Source organism: Chlamydotis macqueenii, chromosome 3 (assembly GCF_036417535.1).
Source record: "Chlamydotis macqueenii isolate bChlMac1 chromosome 3, bChlMac1.mat, whole genome shotgun sequence".
Lineage (NCBI taxonomy): Eukaryota > Metazoa > Chordata > Aves > Otidiformes > Otididae > Chlamydotis > Chlamydotis macqueenii.
In genome coordinates, this window is record NC_141558.1 from 83,666,186 (window position 1) to 83,686,115 (window position 19,930).

Genomic DNA, 19,930 nt, shown 5'->3' on the forward strand with positions numbered 1-19,930 from the left:
TGGGAACACAGCAGTACTCACAGTCAGGGAATCTCCCAGTGCTCCTATAACTTTGATGTCAGCAGGTTGTAGCTCATGTACTAAAAAATAGTAGGAGAAAAAAATCAGGATTATTGATGACTGACATAAAATAATGTTTAACAGAATAAAGATCCAAGTCTTTGGTTCCAACTTGATGGTATTTTTACAGACATTTAGGGAAAACAAGCCTCAAGTTCTGTGTCAGCTAGGCAAAAGGCATAACTTCTTGCCTTTGCTTGCAACAGTGAACTCAGCTAACAAAGAAGTAAATGGAACATAAGAGAGCTTAGGAAAAAAAAAGAAAACAGATTAGATATGTTTAGGGATGCATGTATTCAATCTCTTTGAATTAATTGTCAGATTTGGGTCATAGATCAATGCTTACCATTAGCAGTCTCCCCATAAAGCCTTCCAACTACAGTCAGTGCCCCTACTAAGCTACTTGTCAGAGTAGGCTCACCAGGTAGGTCAAGAACTTGTCGAGCCACTAACCTACCCAGGCAATTTTAAGCTGCCATGTTGCTGTATATGATACATGTATATGATAAATGATAGATGTGATCATATTTATCCACAGAGAGCACGCCTGCTGTGTTGGAGAACTTGCTGTGTATGGTAAGACAGACTTTCTTCCTTTGCTGCTAAATATATCAGCTTTTGCTTCCTTACCATTTAGGATTTGCAATTTCAAGATCTTATTGTTTTTAGAAAACAAAAGGGGAAATCTTTCCTATTTGTGATTTCAGCTTACAAGTTTTCTCACCTGATGTTGGGACATGACTGGGTGGAGTCTGCTCAGAACATGATAGGTCACTGCCCCAATTCTGAAATGGCAAGTTACAAAATTGCGTCACCTTATGGTTAGAGCATAATATGGAATCCATATATGGTTTAATTGTACAGTGAAAGGCAAACCCAAGTTAAGACATAGATCCTAGGTTGGTGCCTATATAGCTCAACAGTCCTTTCCTCTTCTTTGTGAAATACTGTCCAAGCATTAATTAATTTTGGTGACATTTTCTAGCCAAAACATAACGTTTTTCCAAAGGTAAAACATTTAATCTAGAAATATTGCTTATGACAAAGTTCCACAAGGAGGATAATTTCTTTTCTCCTCTCCAGCCTGTAGGTTTTGTCTATGATCTAGACGGTGGGGTCTTCAGGTTTGAAATCCTGCTCTGTCTCAAGATGTAAAACCAAACAAAAATCAACAATAAAATCCTCTGCAAAGTTCTAATATTATATTAATGTATTATACAGTATTAAAATTATTTCCCATGTACCTCACTAGAAACCTATTCTTTTCCTAGAAACTTTCAAAAAAGGCTTGCTTTCACTGAATATAATTTTTTTAAAATTTTTGAAGCTTCAAAAGTTTCAGTGAAGAGAACTGTCAGCCTCTAAATAATTAGATTACCATACATTTCTAGATTGTATTATAGCTATTACTCTTATTCCATCAATTGAGGAAATTGAGTCAGCCACACATCGCAGAACATCTTGGTTTACCAGCAGCAGCAGATGATGAATGTACCACCTATGCTCTCTGATAGAGAGCAACAACTTTAGCTGAGAAAGTAGCGAGGGAAAAATTGTAATTGTTGTAATGGGCAGTCCCTGTAAGAGCAACGACATCTGCTTACCCTGATCAAAGAACCAGCCCTGCTCAGAGCACGACATTGGACTAGGGATGTCCTGAGGTCCCTTCCAATCCAAATTATTCTATGATTGCACAATTCTACCATTCAGAGGAAAAACTATATGGACCAGTGGTCTTCAGAAAACATGGTTAGTGCTTAAAAACATCAAGACAAATTCATCTGTTCATGTAAAAAATGAGGTAATAGGCTCTACTATTAGCCATCCAGTCAAAGGCTGATTGCAGATGCTAGAAAGGGCGGCTGGGCTTGCAAGGAAACTATTCCTTTACTCTCTCTACAGTTTCTTTCCTTTACCCTATCATTTCAAAGGCTATTGCTGTTGAGATTCAGTGGAAGTGCAAGAATTACCCATTAAAAGTGTAACTCTAGCTCTACAGATAGAAATCCCACTTCAATATTGCAAAATACGGCTTGCTGAAATAATGTTAGCTGTTGCTCTTTGTAAACCCTCAAGGCATACAGAGATTTTCATAATTTGGGTAGGCATGAGGACCTCCCAGTATGCCAAACTAGCCCAGCCCATTTTGACTGCCATCTCCAACCACACTTGTCATGGAAACAGAGCATTCCTTGCAGGAAGTCTGCACGCTTGCAGCCATTTGTCAAGAGCAAGTTACTGCCCTGTTTCTTCAAGTCCTATGCCAAGTTTGTTTCTGCAGCTTGTTTAATCTGCCTTGTGGTAGTTGTTCTGTCATGGTGGAAAGTGAAAATGGATTCCAATCACCTCCTTTGTCTCTGGCCACATTTCCAATACGTAAAGGTGACTGCCCTCTACAGGTCAGGCTTACCTGAGTGCATGGAAGTAACAGTGCTCATAAGGAGAATATGTAGACCTTCCTCAGATCATCTATGGGCTCAGGGTTCTAAGTTATCGTCTTCCTATTGAGAGGAACTTGCTATCTGAATTAATGATGCAGTCCAGGTGACTTATTGTTGAACATGGTTTTGATACAATTGCACCAATTAATACAATTAATTTTGTTTGGCTTTTGGGAAGAGTTTAATGCTTGTTTACATAGGAAAAAACGCAATGCAAGACAGACTTCCCATTCTGAAAACTGGTAATAATTTATTTCATTTATAAATTTAGGATCATGTGTGAACAGTCACCAGACACAGCTTTGCATAGTTTTCCTAAAATGGAGCAAAAGATGCAACAATTACCTCTATTGGCTCATTAGTGGGCTCCACAGGTGGATATGTATAGTTGCTATTCCTGTATGTTCCCAGGAATGGTTTGTTCTGGAGAAAGAGCAATACAAAAGTGAAAGAAATTAGGCAATAAACACATGGCACAGACCATAGCATGTGATATCAACACATCATATCACCAAGAAAGTAATTGCCTAAGCTGCAAAATAAGGATCTGGATTTTGAAACCATGCTCCTTCCTTAAAATTCAGAAGTAAGATTTGTGTTTAGCACCTTATGGCAGAAATTACGTATGCCAGATCCTGATTGCAGTTTAACATTTTTCTCTCCTAACCTTTCACAAGTTAATTAGACTTTATTAGATGTTTAGTCCTTTCAAAAGACACTGATGTAAAGTCTAGAGAAACCTGGGCAGATCTTCCTGTGTCAGCAGAGGGCAGACAAAAGATTGATTACTGAAAGGATTGCTCTTCCCCTCAAGAGAGGGAGTATAAATTGCATGGTTATTTTTGTCCCCTACTAATGCAACATGCATTCAGGAAGACATGCACATTGTATAGGCTAAAAAATTTCACCAGATGCCCTCTTATCTCAATTGCAATTCCAGTATCTGGATGAGGAGGTTGTACAAAGCACTAAAATCAGAAAATATATTTAATTGATTGGAAGATCCACTGTTCTTCTATTTGCAGGGTTTTATCCTACTTTAAGTTGTCTCAATACAAAAAAATTTTCATTGGCTTGTTGGGCCCTTACAGTCTGGCACACCTGATATTTTCATGGACATCACTACCTGAAGTAGGGTTTTAAAACTGTAGTGAGAAACTGTGGGAAAGATACATGGAATTAGTGGGTGTCAGCATCTGAAATAATTTACTACTCTCTTTAGTAACACAGAAGGTGAAATCCCCTGGAAACAGTCTATTTATTCCTTTTTAGCACTGTTTCATAGTCTTTACCTCAGAGCTTTCTAAGCAGGGAAAACTACTGGCACTGATATCACTGACTTTTTCAAAGCACTATGGGTTTACCATTTCTGAAAACAATGGCCATATATTCTTCACAAAGGATGTAAAACTATTCTATGCCTACCTCTGAAAAGCAACATTTTTGAATAGGAGTGGAAGAAGGGCAAGAAGTATAAAGTTGACATTATTTGGCACTGAAAAAGTTGCTACGTTACTTTAAGCAGCTTGGAAAGAATACTGGGTAAAATGAAGTAGGATAAATTTAAGTAAATCTGAGGATTTTTGAAACATGCCAATTAATAACTCAGCAGGTGTTCCTTTTCTGACAGGATGGACACAATATGGACAAAAGCCTCCTGTATGACTTGAATGACTATCTCCAGACCTGAGAACAGCTCAGCTCCCTGATCTGTTCAGTTCATTGGCCTTCTCGTTGAAACTGTTGAAGAAAGGGAGTCAATTATTGCTGACTGCAGCGGTCATTTCCACGTGCTGATACCTAGCAACTGTATTGCAAGTTCAGCGGCTTGTTTTATAACTGTAGAAACAGCTTCCAAAGAGTCTGAAGTATCCCTGTTACAGATCAGGCCAGGAAAACCGACCTGCCACTGATTCAAGAGATAACAGATGCTGGGGTTTTCAGAGCTGCTGTGGTACCCAAATCCCATTGATTCTGACGGGAAAGTTAATGCAACATATTCTGTTGTTTGCTGCTTGAGCTGCCTCTGTACTTCACAAACATAACAAAATATCACCTCTGCTACAACTGAAAACACACAAATCAGCATGTTCTCAGTCAGTATTCATGGCACAATAAAAGGGCAAGGGACACCAGAGCAGATACCGAAGGGCACCTGTTCACTCAGAGGTAAGTAGAGAACAACAGTTTTCAGAAAACTTGTTCCAGACATACTGAGTTCCTGCTCTCTGCAGCAAGCACAAGCACGTACAGCTCCTGACACCCAGCTTCCATAACTTCTGTATATTTACCTGAGTTGGACAGTCGAGGACGATGTCAGCCTTGAAATCAAATGAGACAGCTTTCTGTCCTACAGGCTGTAACTAGAAAGGAAGACAAAAACCCCTATTTCATAACCAAGTCAGCTCCTCTTACATTTGTATAACAATTCCAATCCAAAAGGATCCAAATATACCTTTCAAATTTATATAAAGCTGCCTGTATTTACAGACCTTGATTTACCCAAGGCTGAAATGCATCTCCTTCTCAGGCAGAACATGGCAACTGTGTAACAAAACAGCAACTCTAGAAAGAAGCTTAAAATGGGAAGTGGAAAGCTACACTGGATCAGTTTGAACTCCTGGAGGATTTTGGCAGGCACATAAAGTACCTTGGAATTTCGCCAGAAGTCAAGGTCATAAACTCTCTTCTCTTACATAAAAGACAAGACACTGAGAGTCCCTCAATTTTTATAGCTAAGCTGCATGATGGCATCTCCAACAAAAGGATGTTTATGCATAGAAGATTAAACCAAATCTAATTAGAGGTACTGCTTGACGATTGCAAGCAATCCTGTCAGCTGTTAAGACATTACCCCAAAGTATATAGAAGTTACCATCCAGGATCTGAGATACCGCGTCTTGACTGCATGTGTACTCCACTCCTACTCACTGCAATGCTAAGTAAAATGGTTTTGCTTAAGCCATTTTTAACGACTCATTTTTATTGAGTTTTACTCATTTCCAAAGGTAGTAAAACTAAACTGAATTAAAGTTACTTTTATTCCTAATGAGACACTCACAACACACGGGTTTAAAACAAACTTTTAAGTAACCAATTTTAAATTGACGTATGCAGTTACAATTCTTCATCTGATGGTTTCCCATACCAGCCTATAGAAACATCATTCTTATTGAATGGTATTCTGTGTTTCATGACAATGGGTGAAGTAGACTGGAAGTCACTCAGTTGAAATCACGAATAACTGTGGTTATGCACTTACAGCCCCCCTCTCCTCCCCACACACTTTAAGAAGCAAGAGATTCTAGGCTGAGAGCAGATTCAAAACCAGAGGGTATCTGACTAGCTAAGAAGAAACAAATACAAGGTCCAGCGCTATCCAGGCCTTCATTGCAATGCTTATTACAGAGATTATTTTAACGGTAGTCAGATCAAGGTAAAGACAACATCATATGCAGAGCCTGTCACCTTACCAAAGCATTCCAGAGAGCCTTGGCAAGCTGAGTATGGCCTTTCTGGCTTGGATGTAAGCAGTCAGGTGAAAAGTAGGAGACATCTGGGTGCCCATCCTACAAAAGAAAGCGTAAAGGACATGAGTGCAGAAGAATCCACACAGCTCCAGCTTGGGGTTACTGAGGCCAAATCAGATCCAGTACTGGGAGGTTCATGCTACTTGTTCTTGCTGCTCCAATGTGGAAAGTCTCATGATTACCTGGGGATACAAAGTGTACTTCAGCTAGTCCACAAGCTACTAGAAACACTTAACTATAGATCCCTCTGTGCCTCCAAGGGCAGACTCACCCAGAAATAGCAAACCCAGCATTTTCAATTATGTGTCTAGTCCCTCTTTCGTTCTGCAATAAAGATGGGTTCCTCTTCCTCCTCAGCACATCATCAGAATTGGCACCACAGGCATCATTATGCTCTGCAGTATCTTTACATGGTAACAAGCATACTGCGGATGTTTTACCAGAAGGAACAAAGCCTGTCTCCTTTTTCACATCTGTGCCAGTTCTGCAAGTTTGAAAGGAGCAAGAAGCAAGTAAGCGTTTGTGAGAAGGTAGCCAGGCTGACCGAGCACACCAGTGCAGTCTCCTTTCTGACCAAAGCTGTACTTTAATACAGATACAGGACCATCTGAAAGAAATGGAGTTTGGAAATTTGAATATCTTGTCTTTGATGTGAGTAATGAGATGAGAAAGAGTGTAGGTCACAGATGACTGAAACAACATTTTTTGGTCAGAGCAGTCCTTCCTCAAAACTTGAGCAGGTTTTGATTCAGTGTGTTTGGGCTAGTTTATAAGAGGACTACCAAAATTCGCATCTATATCAGATCTTTTGTCAAGTTTAGAGGCAGTTCAGGAACATCTGAATATTGTGTGAGACAAGAAAAAAAAAGCAGCATCCTGAACTTTCTTAAAAATCTGAACTAATACTTGTAAGACTACAAAAAAGTCCAGAAATATTTTGCTGCTTCTGTTTTTATTCCTGCCTTCCCTACCTCAGTACCAAAACCATAGGAGTGACCTTTCATAGGAACAAGTTTCACAAAAAAAAAAAAGTAAAATAAAATAAAAATAAAAATATCAAAGCCTGTTTTTACTGTGAAGCTTTCAGCCAGTTTACAAATTTGTCTGTAACAGCATCTGAACTTTTCAAACTTGTCACTAGCTATTGCCAGCATTTTCAAGATCACTTGGGTTCAATTATAGCAGAGCAATCACTGCTCAATATTTTGCCCCATCTGCTCTTAGTTCCAGATGAGATGAGGAAGCGCAGATGCTTGTGAAAATTAGCAAATGGAGTTTCAGTTTCAGAAGAGGTTTGGGTCATTTCCTAGATTTATAGTTTACCATTCAAGGAACTGAAATATAATTGCCAATAACAGGAAAAAGCGCTCACTACATAAAACTACTACTTCCACCAGATCATATGTAAACTTCTCTTGCTGTCAGCCACAAAAGACTGAGTTTTGGGACATGAAGAGGAGGTGATGTTGTAGTCTCCAGTGAGCAATGCAGCGATGTTGCTTTAAGAACTGTAACTTAATATCTCTGTCTTTTATTAATCATGTTATATTTTCAGAAGGAAAAATATTTATATACCCTTGAGAACATAGGCAAACAAACTTCTTAATTCAGGTTTTGATTCATTTTCCAAAACAGTATTTCATACTGACAGAAAAAATACGTAAAACAAAGAACTGCTAAACAAATGAAGAAATCTGATGTATTACACCAAAAAGCAACAAGTTCTAACAAAAAAAGCACAGAACAAGCTGAAACTATTTTGCATATAGTCTCTATAGGTTAGATACCCACACTTAGTCCTTTGCATGCAGAAGTGTCTTCAGACCATACCTGATCAAGAGGAATTTTGGGATTTTGGAGGAAAGGCTGGATGATCACTGTGAAATTTTCATGAGTATCATATCTGCCAGATTCCACTAGTCTCTGAATGCCAAGCTGCAAGAAACAAAAAACACAACCACTAATAATCCATCAACATCTCTGCAGCGTAACTGGTTGGTTTTGTTTTGTTTTGTTTTGTTTTTTTCTGAGAGCTCAAGAATCAGAAGGAAGCTTTTACTTCTTAATTGAAATAGACACAGATGTTGGCAAAAGGTGAGCCTTGTAAAGCAGCTGAGAAGGTTGGAACACACCACTACAACTCTTTGTGGGAAACAGGATTTTGCTGACTAAACTCCCACCTATCCATCTGTAATAGATTTTTCTGAAGAGTGTTGCTGCTGTTTCTAGAGATATGGTGGTTTGGATACCATCAGATTACCTCCTGCTTAGCTCACAGAGCCCGTTTGGGTAAAATATTGCTATGATATGTTGCATGGTAATCAAGAGCTCACCTCAACTGGAAATAAAGTAACTGCACCACTCTTGATACACATACCTGGTAAGCTCTGGTGGCTTCCCTCACCATCGTTAAATTTGGTGAGTTTTCTTCTCCTGTGAGAACACAACTACACAGATAACTGTGGGAGAGGTTACAGGAGAAGATAGGAAGAACGAGTTAGAGATCTGAGAATGCAGAAGTCACCATTTGCCACCCAACGCCCTCATGACATGGAAGCAACAAGGAAACCTGTAGAGTCATGTTTCTGTGAATATGTCTTATCGTCCTTGCCATTGTTCATCATTTCAACCCTTAGTCTTATTTTGTGGCTCACATGAATGATACTACCCTCAATCAGTTTGGTTTCACCCCCAAGTATATCAAAGTGATGTACACTGTACTATGATAGTTTGTCCCATTCATTACACCATGTCCCTGCAGCCTTACAGGGGTGCATGCAAGTCCTTCTGGAACTAGAAAATAGATCTTTGAAATTTATTGGCTCCGTTACCTCAGAGCTGATACCTTTCCAATCAACAATTCCTTTTGCATTCCCAAGACACAGAACTTCTCCCTCTCTGAAAGTCAGCAAAGAATGAAAATTACCCATTGCAACAAAGCCTCTGAAACAGGAGAAAACTGTCTACTCTGCAAATACTTCACATTCGCTCAAAAGGCCTGAAAATCCAAATGCTTGTGGACTTCAACTCCACCTTGAGGAACTCTGTATCAATAACTTTAAATGAAGGTCAGTGAGGTGTACATTATGTATCACAGGAAACCTTATAGTTCTAGACACAGAGAAAATACATAGGCCCTCTGACAACACTTAGAGTCAAAGCCAAGAGAAGGCAACGCTATCAGGCAGGGTGACGTCAGCACTGCATGGGACGTCCGCAGGACTGTAGTGCTACCTTTGAACATCATTTTGAATGATGAGACAAGCATGGAATAAGAACATGCTTTATCACCATGGACAGTAAGCTCAGGTAGAAAAGGAAGTCAAACAAGCCTTACTCTGCCATGTAAGTGGGGCACTGAACTTGAGTATCCACAAACAACTGTCTCATGGGGAGGAGGTCCATCACTTCAACCAGACTCACTACAGCTTTCGGAACCTGAAAGGTAAGTCAGACTTCAGCTTAGAAGGAACTGGTTATGCAGCCCATGGTGCATTTATTTTACCCCAAAGTCCAGCCATTTGACACCCCTTCCCTTTCTCCGTTGTTGGAAGGGAGGGGGAAAAAAAAAAAAAGGTAACAAAAGCCCCCACCAAACTCTCCCAACTCAACTTCTGATTCTTTTCCAACACCATGGTCCAGTGTTATTGTCTGTTATTTCAGACTGCGTCTCACTATTCTCAGATAGACAAGACAAAAGCAAATGCTACTGTAGAAGTTAGTTGAATGTTTGGTACCAGAATGGAAAAATAAAAACAAAATCAAAAAAACCAAATAGCTAGCACCAGTCAGTCATGTACCAGTACAAGCTAGAATGCCAAAACAATTTCACAGCACTTGCCTGTTGGTGCAGAATATCAAGAGTTTCTTGAATCCTGCTGGTGAAATTCACAGCTGAGTAGTGATCCTGATAGAAACAGAAGAGAAGAGATTACTGCTAAATGGAGACACAAAACATTTTGGTTGGGAGGCTGGAGAATTGTATTAATTCACTTCCTTTTCTGCCATACAACACTGTGGTCAGTAGAACATTCTCGCTTCTTTCTAGAGACCAGAGATTTTAAGCATATCAGTTAATCTAAAATGTAGAAAGACTAGGTGACATTTTGGATTTAAAATAAACCTTGTTGAATAGCAGTATATTTAACCCAAATCCACTGAGTCCTTCATGTAAAGACATGGGAAGAAACCAATCTGAATGCGTGCTGAACAGCATAAACCAAGCAGCCATAGGCGTGTTCACAGCCAGCTGATAAGCCCCTGTAAAATTAGGTGAAATCATTGCTAGTCAAGGTCATAGCTATAAATAAAACTATAAAACTCAACAGCAGCAGCAATGATGCCTGGCAAGGCTCCTGCAGAAGCAGCAAATTTCTCAGGCACAAGGGGTTGCAGGAGAACTGAAAACACAAGAAAGTAGCATATTAAAGGCAAAAGAGTAAGAGCTGGCAGAGGAAGGTGCCCTCTCCCCGCCACCTGCCCACTCAACTCCCATCTCCTTATGGCAGCCCTAAAGGCTTCTCCACAATCCAGAGAAGCATATAATTCACATGATATTGAACACTGCAGCAACTTCCCTCATATGTACCTCACCTGTTCCTAGTACCTCCCCTACACTGCGAGTTATGTGGTGATGACAATTGTAGGATTGGACTAGTGGTAGTTCAAAGCAGTATAATTCTTTCTCGGATGTCTAAAGAGGCTGTGCTAGCAGTAGAGAAGTTACCACATCAAAAGAGTGAAGCTTTTCTTCCCTTACCACATTTTGCTCATGGTCAAAGTAGCAAAGACAGTGGTTCTTACCCTGGAGTAAGCCAGAGAGAACACAACCATCCTACTCTGTTGCCACTAACTGATTTTATATTGGAGCACTGTCAGCAGTAACCACCATCAAAACATACAGCAGCACATATAACTCAGGCTATCTCTATGAAGGCTTTAAGAATCCATAGGTTTCCCTTGACGTGTTTCTACACTGACATCACAGTCCCACTACAGTTTCAGTTCACCAGTTCTACTACTTACAGGGTCTTTGCAATAGTTGCACAGATCGTTGCCTCCAATATGCACCGTTATGAGCTTCCAATCAGCACTGAAGTCAATTCTCTGTGCAATAAAGAAGAAAATAATGAGTCTGAATTTCTTCGACTTTGTGATATGCACATGGTATCACAGGTGGATCTATCATGTGATGCAACACCTGTTTCTTTTCATTCTGTAAGACTAAAGCAGTCCCAGACAACTTACAGGATCAGTTTTCATGAGTCTCAGGAGATTGCTTGCTTGGGCTGGTAAGTGCCTGTGAAGAAGGACAACTAGTGAGTGAAATAAACACCTTTATGGAAAGATCCATGTTAACGCTCTTCAGACACCTTAAATCAAGATGTCAGATATCAGAAGGGCTGAGTGAGGAGACAGTACAATATTCAAGTTGCCATGATCAAATTACATGTTCACATCTTTGTGGAAAGTCAACATCAAATTGAACTTGAATATTGACTTTACTCAAGTTCAGTAATTATCCTGGAACTGCAAGTTTAGCTTCTATTACAGTGTGCTTAGCACCTAAAACAGCTGAAAAGCTAGACACAGCAACATGTTTGTAAGTAGATGGCCTGTTTAAATCTAAGCTGCTATCACTCTATGCCTTGTGGACTAAAACAAGGGAATACTAAGTCCTGGTATTTAACTGACCTCTTGAGCGATGTTTGTGCATACACCACAACTCACCCCCCTGCAAAGCTGAAGAGTTTCAGAGTTCACTGTGCACATCTACCTCATTTCTGTAGCCCGCATCCAATTGTGTAAAACAGCTCTGTGCACACCACCTTTCCAGGGTAATTAAAAATCCAAGCAAATTTCAAAGTTACTCAGACAAGTTAAGATGACAGCCTTGCTGTTCTCCAAAAGCCAAGCAAGCACTCTCTTCTCTTTTGCACATATACACAGATATATATATATATATGTATGTATGTATATGAACTGCCAGGAACTTTGAGTTACCTAGGCTGAACACCTCAATCTTGTTTGACTGCCCTGACATGTTGATCCTCAAATATGCATAGAAAAGAGAATGGGGTTGGAAAGCTTTGGCCTTCCAGGCAACTTTGTAGTATGGCATGAGCAGCATCTCCCTTCAGGCTGTTGTTAGAGACACTTCACTGACTGTCCATCAATTCTGGAAGCACATCAGCTGACATTAATAAGCATGACACTTGTTTTGTAGGGCAGCCAGAGCTTAGCCCTCCTTTGCAATGCTGTGTTTACTGTAGGAACAGGAGATACCTCTCACCACCCTCCCCCAATTGAATACTGATCTAACACTAATGTAAGAATATTTACTGGGGAATGAGCCCTGTCATACATCTACTTATGACACAGACACTGGATGCATATAATATCTCTGTTCACTGTCGCCCTTGTTCAATGTCATAACCTACTTATTTATATGCCAAAGCTATCACAAGCCACAAGTGGTCGTGATTTCCTTCTGTTCTTACTGTGGAAACCCATAAGCTAGGGTATTGACTTCAGTATTGATCCAGAGGAAAACACCACTTACTGAGCTGACAGTCCACAAAACCTTCGATTTCACATGCAGTCAGTGAAGTGCTGATGCATCCTGATCCAACACAGTCAGTAAGATTTAACAACATCTTGAACGAAGCAGTGCCAGCAATCACCCATCCTTGAGCTGCAGTCTCCACCAAATTCAGATTTTGATCAACAGAAACAATTTGCTAATGGGAAATACAGATATTCACAGGTCCTGTCATTTGTTCTCTCCTCTCAGTCTTAAATTCTTAACCTCCTTTTTTTTTTCCATGTGAAATCAGAGATCTCAGCCAAGCTCTGCTTCAGCAACATGCTTCAGCAACATGCTTCAGATCTATCCTTAACTCCAGCATGTACGTAAGCACTTTGGCAATGAACGCAGATAGGCTTAGGAACGTTTTGCTGAATGAGATCTGCATTGCTACATTGCCATCAAGTTTACTAAAGAGCTCTTTAAAGCAGCTACTGATTTCATTTTAAGAAACCCTTACACCTGGTTTCCAAAAGCTAGTAAGGGTGCAGAACTACCTGATTACAGAAAGGTCCCAGCACCTCTGGAAAGTAGTTTCCAGATTAGCACCCAAAAGTGTCTCTGGCCAGGTGACAATTCTGAAATACTAGCATTAGGTGTGTCGTAGTTCAGCCCCAATCAGGACCAGACTACGCAGTCTCTCTCTCACTCCTCCCACCCTCCAAGAGAATAGGGGGAGACGATATAAGAAAAACGGCTCAAGGTTTGAGATAAAGAGGGGGAGAAATCCTTAAAGTTGCCATTACGGGCAAAACAGACTTGACTTGGGGAAAAATACTCACTTATTTCTAAAACTAGCAGGAGAATGAGACAGGGAACAAGATAACCTCTCCCCCCTCCCTCTTCCCAAGCTTAACATTATCTCTACTACCTTCCCCACTCCGAGTGGCACAGGGGAGAAGAGGGAATGGAGGTCACGGTCAGTTCATCATGCGTTGTTTTATGCTGCTGCATCATCGTTGGGGGAAGAACTCACATTCCTCCCCTGCTCCATCATGGGGTCCCTCCCACAGGCCACAGTCCTTCATGAAACTGCTCCGGTGTGGGTCATCTCTTCCACGGGGTGCAGACTCTCCAGAACAGTTGCCCCAGCGGGCCCTCCATGGGCCACAGCCTCCTTCAGGCCTTCACCTGCCCTGGCGTGGGGTCCTCCACGGGCTGCAGGTGAAACTCTGCCTCTCCGTGGACCTCCATGGGCTGCAGGGGGACAACCTGCTCCACCATGGTCTTCACCACTGGCTGCAGGGGAATCTTGGCCAGGAGCCTCCCCCTCCTTCTTCACTGACCTTGGCGTCTGCAGCCGTTCCTCACAACAGGCTGGCAGACGCCTCTCAGGATCCTTTTTACATCTTATTCACTTCTCATCTCCTCTCTACCTCTTGCAGCCAGGCCGGGCCAAGTTGGGCCCAGCCGCCTGCCCGGTGGGAGGCCAGAGGGTGAGGCCTGCAAGGCCCACAAGGCTTGCGCCCCCATCTCTCTGCCCCCGCTCAGCTGCTTCACATCTTCTCCTCCTTTTTTTTTTCTGTTTTCCCCTTCTTAAATACGTTATCACAGAGGTGTTATCACGGGACATGCTGCTACCAATTGGCTCGGCCTTGGCCAGCAGTGGGTCCGCCCTAGGCCCGGCCGAGTCCACTGAACAAAGGGGAGCGACTTCTAGCAGTTTCCTACAGAAGCTATCACCTTAGGCCCCCCCTCACTAAACAAAACCAGAACAGACTCTTTTTGCCCTCTGAATCATAGCGAAATGGATATTTTTGGCTGATGAAGAATAAGTGCTGGATTGCATCATCATTCCAGGGCCAAATACCTAAAGCAGGAGAAACATTTCCTTATGCTGCAATAGATTTCAATATTCAACTAGGAGGCATTCATCTTCTCAGATGGATCAAGAACCACAATGTGACAGAACAGAACCCCAAAAGAAACCTCTCAAAGCTCAGAGTTATTAGTGGAGTAGTTTGCAGGACTTTACTTTTGCACACCCTTCTACAGAGAGTTATGAGACAGAGAAACACAGAAGACTAGCAGAAATCTGGGACAATTGTTGTCTGCATCTCCTTGCTGAACATTTACAAAACTTAGTGTCAGAACATAGATAGCTCCACTTCATCATATTTATCCAGTTCAGCTGCTTGCATGGGAAGAGAGAAGACTAATTGGTATAGGTGAAGTAGACAATTTATCATTAGACTAACATCCATCAACTCATTTCATACAGCTGACAAATAACTATTTAACAGTAATGCCTCAGTTGCTACAGATACAAAATGCTTTAAGTCATATTGGTGACTTAAGAGGTTGTGTATCCTGTTTCAAGTCCTCCCACCACTCCAAAAAGCCTATTTAGGATTTAACTGATACAAGACAGGCACCTATCTCATTCTTTCCTATAACAAGCAAAAGCTGAAGCTAATCTGGATATATGGCGCATTATTGAAGTATGTTAATAAATTCCCATGAATGGCTGAATCAGAGCCATAATCCTTGCATGTGTTTCGCTGACATCCACACATACATTCAGTCATCACTAGGAAACAAAATCCCTTATCTTAGGTATGGAGGGGCTCTAGAATATATCAGGGCACCTAGCAGACTATTTTTGTCAGGAAATCCAAGCATTTACTAAGATTGCTAGTATGAGTCAGAAGTTACTCAAGGCCTACATGGAAGCAATTAAAATACCTGATAAATCCTAACAATCTTGGCTTAGATACAGCAAACTCAAACACCTCACTTGGCTTCTGAACTTTACTTCCAAGACCTCTTTGGGAAGAAAGAGGAATTTTTCTTTAAACAAACAAACAAATTAAGGTCTGGGTAATATCAACTAACAATGTCAAATCCAGGCATGGTTTGCCAGAACTTGTGCCCAAACTATAACTGAATTCCAGCAGCCATCTGTTTTGTTAATTAAATAGCACTGACTTTCCATAAGAAGCCAGGGATTTTTAAGATAAGCAATACAGCAAAGCTCAACTCATGTAGCCTCCCAGGTGTGACTAAGAGCAAAGAGCCAAATTCAAATGACTGTAAGACATTAAAATCCCTATTATATTAGCAGAACTGGCTGCAACTGCACCAGGTCTGCAATGCACCAAAACCCATATTATGACCATCAGCAATTCTCCTTTCTTTAGATCCCAGACTGTGGCTAGTTTTTTACCTCTCTCTTAATCACTCTTGCTTGCTTATCCAGAAGCCTAAGGCCAGAATTATGGAAGATTTAATCTAGTTTTTCTTCTAGTATCTCTTTACAAATGCACTGCATGCTAATTTTCTGAAAACATCCACGCTCTCAGAGGTTTATTGACAGATAAATAGATAAATGAATAGATGTTGAAAAGGAAGGGCAGAAACTACCACCACACCAAACAGTTTTTGCTGGTGTCTTGTTTGTGGATTTCATAACCAGGACTGTTGGCTTCATTTGAAAATTCAGCTGTGAAATAAGCCCATGTTTTGAGTCAGTTTTCAACTCTAACTAGACTGGTTTTGCTTGCTGTTCAGAGCAAGTTGTGACAGTACATGAGACAGTTGAAAGGGAATTAGATGAAGCATCCATCACCTGCAAATGCACAACAAAAAGCTACATACTCAGCCTGTGCTCCAGGAACTGCCTGGTTAAGGAATGCATTTGAATCATTCTCACGCCCCATGCCAGTCGAATAGCCCGTGATTGCAGCATTGAACTCTTGAAAGATGTCTGAAAAAGAAAGATGGCAATGAAGGAAAAATGCCTACATCTGCATGGACTAGCACACATCAGCACTGCCACAGTTTTGCCCTCTGACAGCACAGCACGGCTGCTGCAGCCTCCACTCAGTCAGTTGCATCCACCAAGCAGAGGTGAGAGGGACCACCAGCCGGCAGCAACGCAGACGCCAGTGTGCTTGCTGTGCTCTGCAGTGCTACTAGCGGATAAGATAGACAGGTTGAGGGCTACTGTGTGTAGTTCTCTCTCATGTTGTAGTGGTTAAAGCCCAAAATAAAATCCCCAGTCATATGATGGTGACTTTGTGAAGCAAGCCTGAAGGGGGCTTCAGCCCAGCAAGAGCTCGTTTTCAGCTAGCTCTGCTTCATGGCTGTGCAAAATCTCTTACTACTGACAAATATGAAGAAGAAAGCCTCAGATGCATGGTTCTGACAGAATCCCACCACATTCTCTATTACCTCCATAGTAGTTTCCAAAAAGAAATTGACAGAGCAATTTGCAGCTGAGAGTGAAAATGGTCACAATATAAACCATAAAAGCTACCTTATTCTCAAAGACTGAATTCAACCACGTTTTGATGAAGGCTTTGTCAAATGTAATAGCATCCATTGAATTGATTAATTGCTTATTTTAATGATATTCTAGTTACATTCTGCTTATAATAAACAGGCAACACAGACAAGGCCAGTTTACCGGCCTTCTTCAAATGTGAGTTTATTATTACAGCTGATCCAAACTGAAACTCCAGTGGCTGTAAAGCTGAGCTATGAGAAGTTGCATGTTTCAGTAAAGAAAAAGTTAAAGTTATCCCTTTCAGGTTACATGTATAAGTAGTTAGCTTTATTTAGTAAAGAGGTCTACTCTATGCAAACACCTCTTTTTGGAAAAAGCTATGGTGGAATATTTATTAAAAGTAAACGTTAACTGCATCACAAGCATGGACATAGCAAACTTATTTAGAAATTTGAATAACACTCACCAAGCAGTTGAGAAGGGAGAGGGAAAAGAAAGTAAGGGAATTTCTAGCTGCTTCTCAGCTTCGCTGATGAAGCCAACTTTTTACTCATTAGTCCTAGGTTATTGTTTCTTTGAAAGGTAGTTCTTGTTAATTAGCCTAAAACAGTTTTGAGATACTTAAGAGCTCTCTGTAAACACATCAGAAATCAGCCCGTTCCTGCCCTTCAGTCTTGCCAATTAGATCTAGCAAAGCATGTACTTACTAGGTAGAGTTGTCACGTTCTCTAATGATGCATCTCCTCCAATACTAGAATGAGAAAAAGAAATCCCAGTCTCTTAGCTGGACACAGACAATAAGCAAAGTGAAAACCTACCACACATTATGACAAAAAGCGAAAGATGATTAATTTGGTAACTATCAATCTATCAGATTATGTGGAGACCATGAAGTGGAAGTACTACTGAGGAGAATGGCTGAGGTTTCAGTGGTAAAGATGTTTGTCAGAGGGATTTAATGATCTTGCAGGTGTATGGGGGGATAGTCAATCATTACGAAATGGCAGAAAAAATGGCTGAGACTCGAATGGCACACTCGAATGATCGAGCCCTAAAAGTACTGCAGATTAGAAGGTCGACTTTAAGGCTGATTCCTGCCTCATGAAGACACCCTAAGGCAGCGCTGAACAGCCAGCCCCAGGTGACAAGAGAACTGCAGCAGCGGCTCCTCAGTCTCTTCTCCTGCTTCCTGCACAGGGGTATGTCCTCTCCAGCTTTTCAACTGGTGGGACACACTAAGGCTTATGGAGGGGGGTTAGGACAGCACAGAACTGCTTTAGTTAACGTCAACTGAGCTATATCCTCACACCAAATATATAGTCTTTTACAACTCTGTGCTGCATGTAGTAAAAGTTCTCCGTTAAACAAACTGTTTTCCATGGTGCTACAAAAAGTTCAGAAACAGCAAACATTGAGAAATCAACCCAAAAGCAACCAGTTCTGACTTGTTTGTTTCAGTGATTTTTCTCCAATTTTGTAGATTTTCAACTTGCCAACCCACCAAAAAAATACAGACTCTCACAAGCAGGCAAGGATGAAAGCATGAGAGAAGTCAAAAGGCTAGCTTAAAATCCATTGCTGAAAACATTTCCTGTGAAGCCATCTTTAAGACAAATCCTGGTTGTTGATATATCGTCACAAGAAATTCTAGCCTGAGAAGTAACTTTTTTTTTCAACTTTCTGACAGCTGAAACCCCCAAAACATATGGAAAAGAATAATATTCTTTACAAGAGAGAATACACATCTCCTCATCACCTTGGCTGAAGACTTACCTCCAAGACAGTCCTCGGTATTCAGTGCCCAAATCCAGGAGACTATATGAGGAAATTCCTGTACCAGCCTGGACATCATTTTTCATGAACCAAGTGAAATTAAAGCACAATTATTAATACAACAGTAATTCACACATAGTAATTTTATTTACTTTTGAATGCACCTCTTCAAAAGCCTTAGAAGGCATCTGGCTTCTATCCAATCTTCTTCCTGAAGAATGCATTGATACCTTTCATAATTATTTACGAGCATTGTATTGTATATGACACACAAAATATATGATGGAACCATGGAACAAAAGCTTTCTTTTCATGGGTCTAGACAAGCCGAATAGCTCATCTGTGGTTGCATTACTCAGGAATGATGAAAAATTCTCAAACATACAAAACTTTTTGGCTAATGATAAGAAAGACTATATGAGCTCAACAAAGAAAACAAACAGATTTCAGAAAGAGGCACCATAATACCTTTACACTGATTTGAAAAGTATTGTACTAAATGGAGAGATTTATAGTAGTACTATAGCAAGGAGAAAAGCACTCTCTACACTTACTCTGAAGAAAGAGGCAAGCTATCAACTACATCCCTCCTAAACCAACACCAGAATCCAGAAGCAGAGTGCCTGCCAGCTGTGATACTATAGTTTCATTCTAAATTTGGGTGTGGAGTAGTACTTCAGTACAGCACAAGACCAGGCAGACTATCTGCTGCCACTTCAGATTAAACCACACTACCACATTTGCTCCTATGTATTAGCTTCACTGAATTAATGGAAGACTGGTGTTCAGAATAACTATGCATGGGTCAAGTGCAGCTCTGAGACAGCAATGCACCACTGCACTTCCTATGAGAGCAGATTTTATTCTCAGTTCCTACAGACTATACTTAGAAACAGAAACATCTGCAGGATCCTTGATATTATAATATGGCAATCACAGCTATATATAGATTATCTTTCATTTGTCAATTTCGCAGGTTTGCATTCAAATGCTTCTATTTATTTCAGTAGCCTCCTGCGTGTAGGAGTTTTAGCAACATGCCTGCCAGATAGCTGTAAAGGCTTCATGGTTTGTATACACAATGTCTTTGTTGTTAAGGCTCAGATTCAGAGAAACCTATGTTCCAATTATGTCTTTCTCCCAGTGTTTTCTTTGAGCTGGCTGTAGAGTTTCAGTCTTTGACCAGTATGAAAACATCAGGCAGAAAGATGTAATTGGAATATAGGATGCCTGGATCTTGAGACATATTCCTTCTAGGCTATCAAAGATAATAATCTTCAGCAAGAACTACATCTTCATATAGAAATTAGCT

At 40.7% G+C, this 19,930-nt stretch overlaps 1 protein-coding gene across 1 annotated transcript in view; it reads right to left on the minus strand.

The window, feature by feature from the left end:
• The window catches only part of PLB1 (phospholipase B1), an 87,170-nt gene that overhangs the window by 20,991 nt on the left and 46,249 nt on the right, over positions 1-19,930 (minus strand). Inside the window, exons 33-46 of the mRNA XM_086744711.1 lie at positions 18,619-18,686; positions 17,553-17,596; positions 16,215-16,323; positions 11,279-11,330; positions 11,057-11,137; positions 9,873-9,938; positions 9,369-9,469; positions 8,409-8,490; positions 7,862-7,966; positions 5,975-6,070; positions 4,793-4,864; positions 2,847-2,924; positions 785-845; positions 22-80 (exon numbers count right to left, since the gene is read on the minus strand). Of these exons, the coding sequence (XP_086600837.1) occupies positions 22-80; positions 785-845; positions 2,847-2,924; positions 4,793-4,864; positions 5,975-6,070; positions 7,862-7,966; positions 8,409-8,490; positions 9,369-9,469; positions 9,873-9,938; positions 11,057-11,137; positions 11,279-11,330; positions 16,215-16,323; positions 17,553-17,596; positions 18,619-18,686 (1,074 nt within the window). The remainder of the gene's footprint in view (positions 1-21; positions 81-784; positions 846-2,846; positions 2,925-4,792; positions 4,865-5,974; positions 6,071-7,861; positions 7,967-8,408; positions 8,491-9,368; positions 9,470-9,872; positions 9,939-11,056; positions 11,138-11,278; positions 11,331-16,214; positions 16,324-17,552; positions 17,597-18,618; positions 18,687-19,930) is intronic.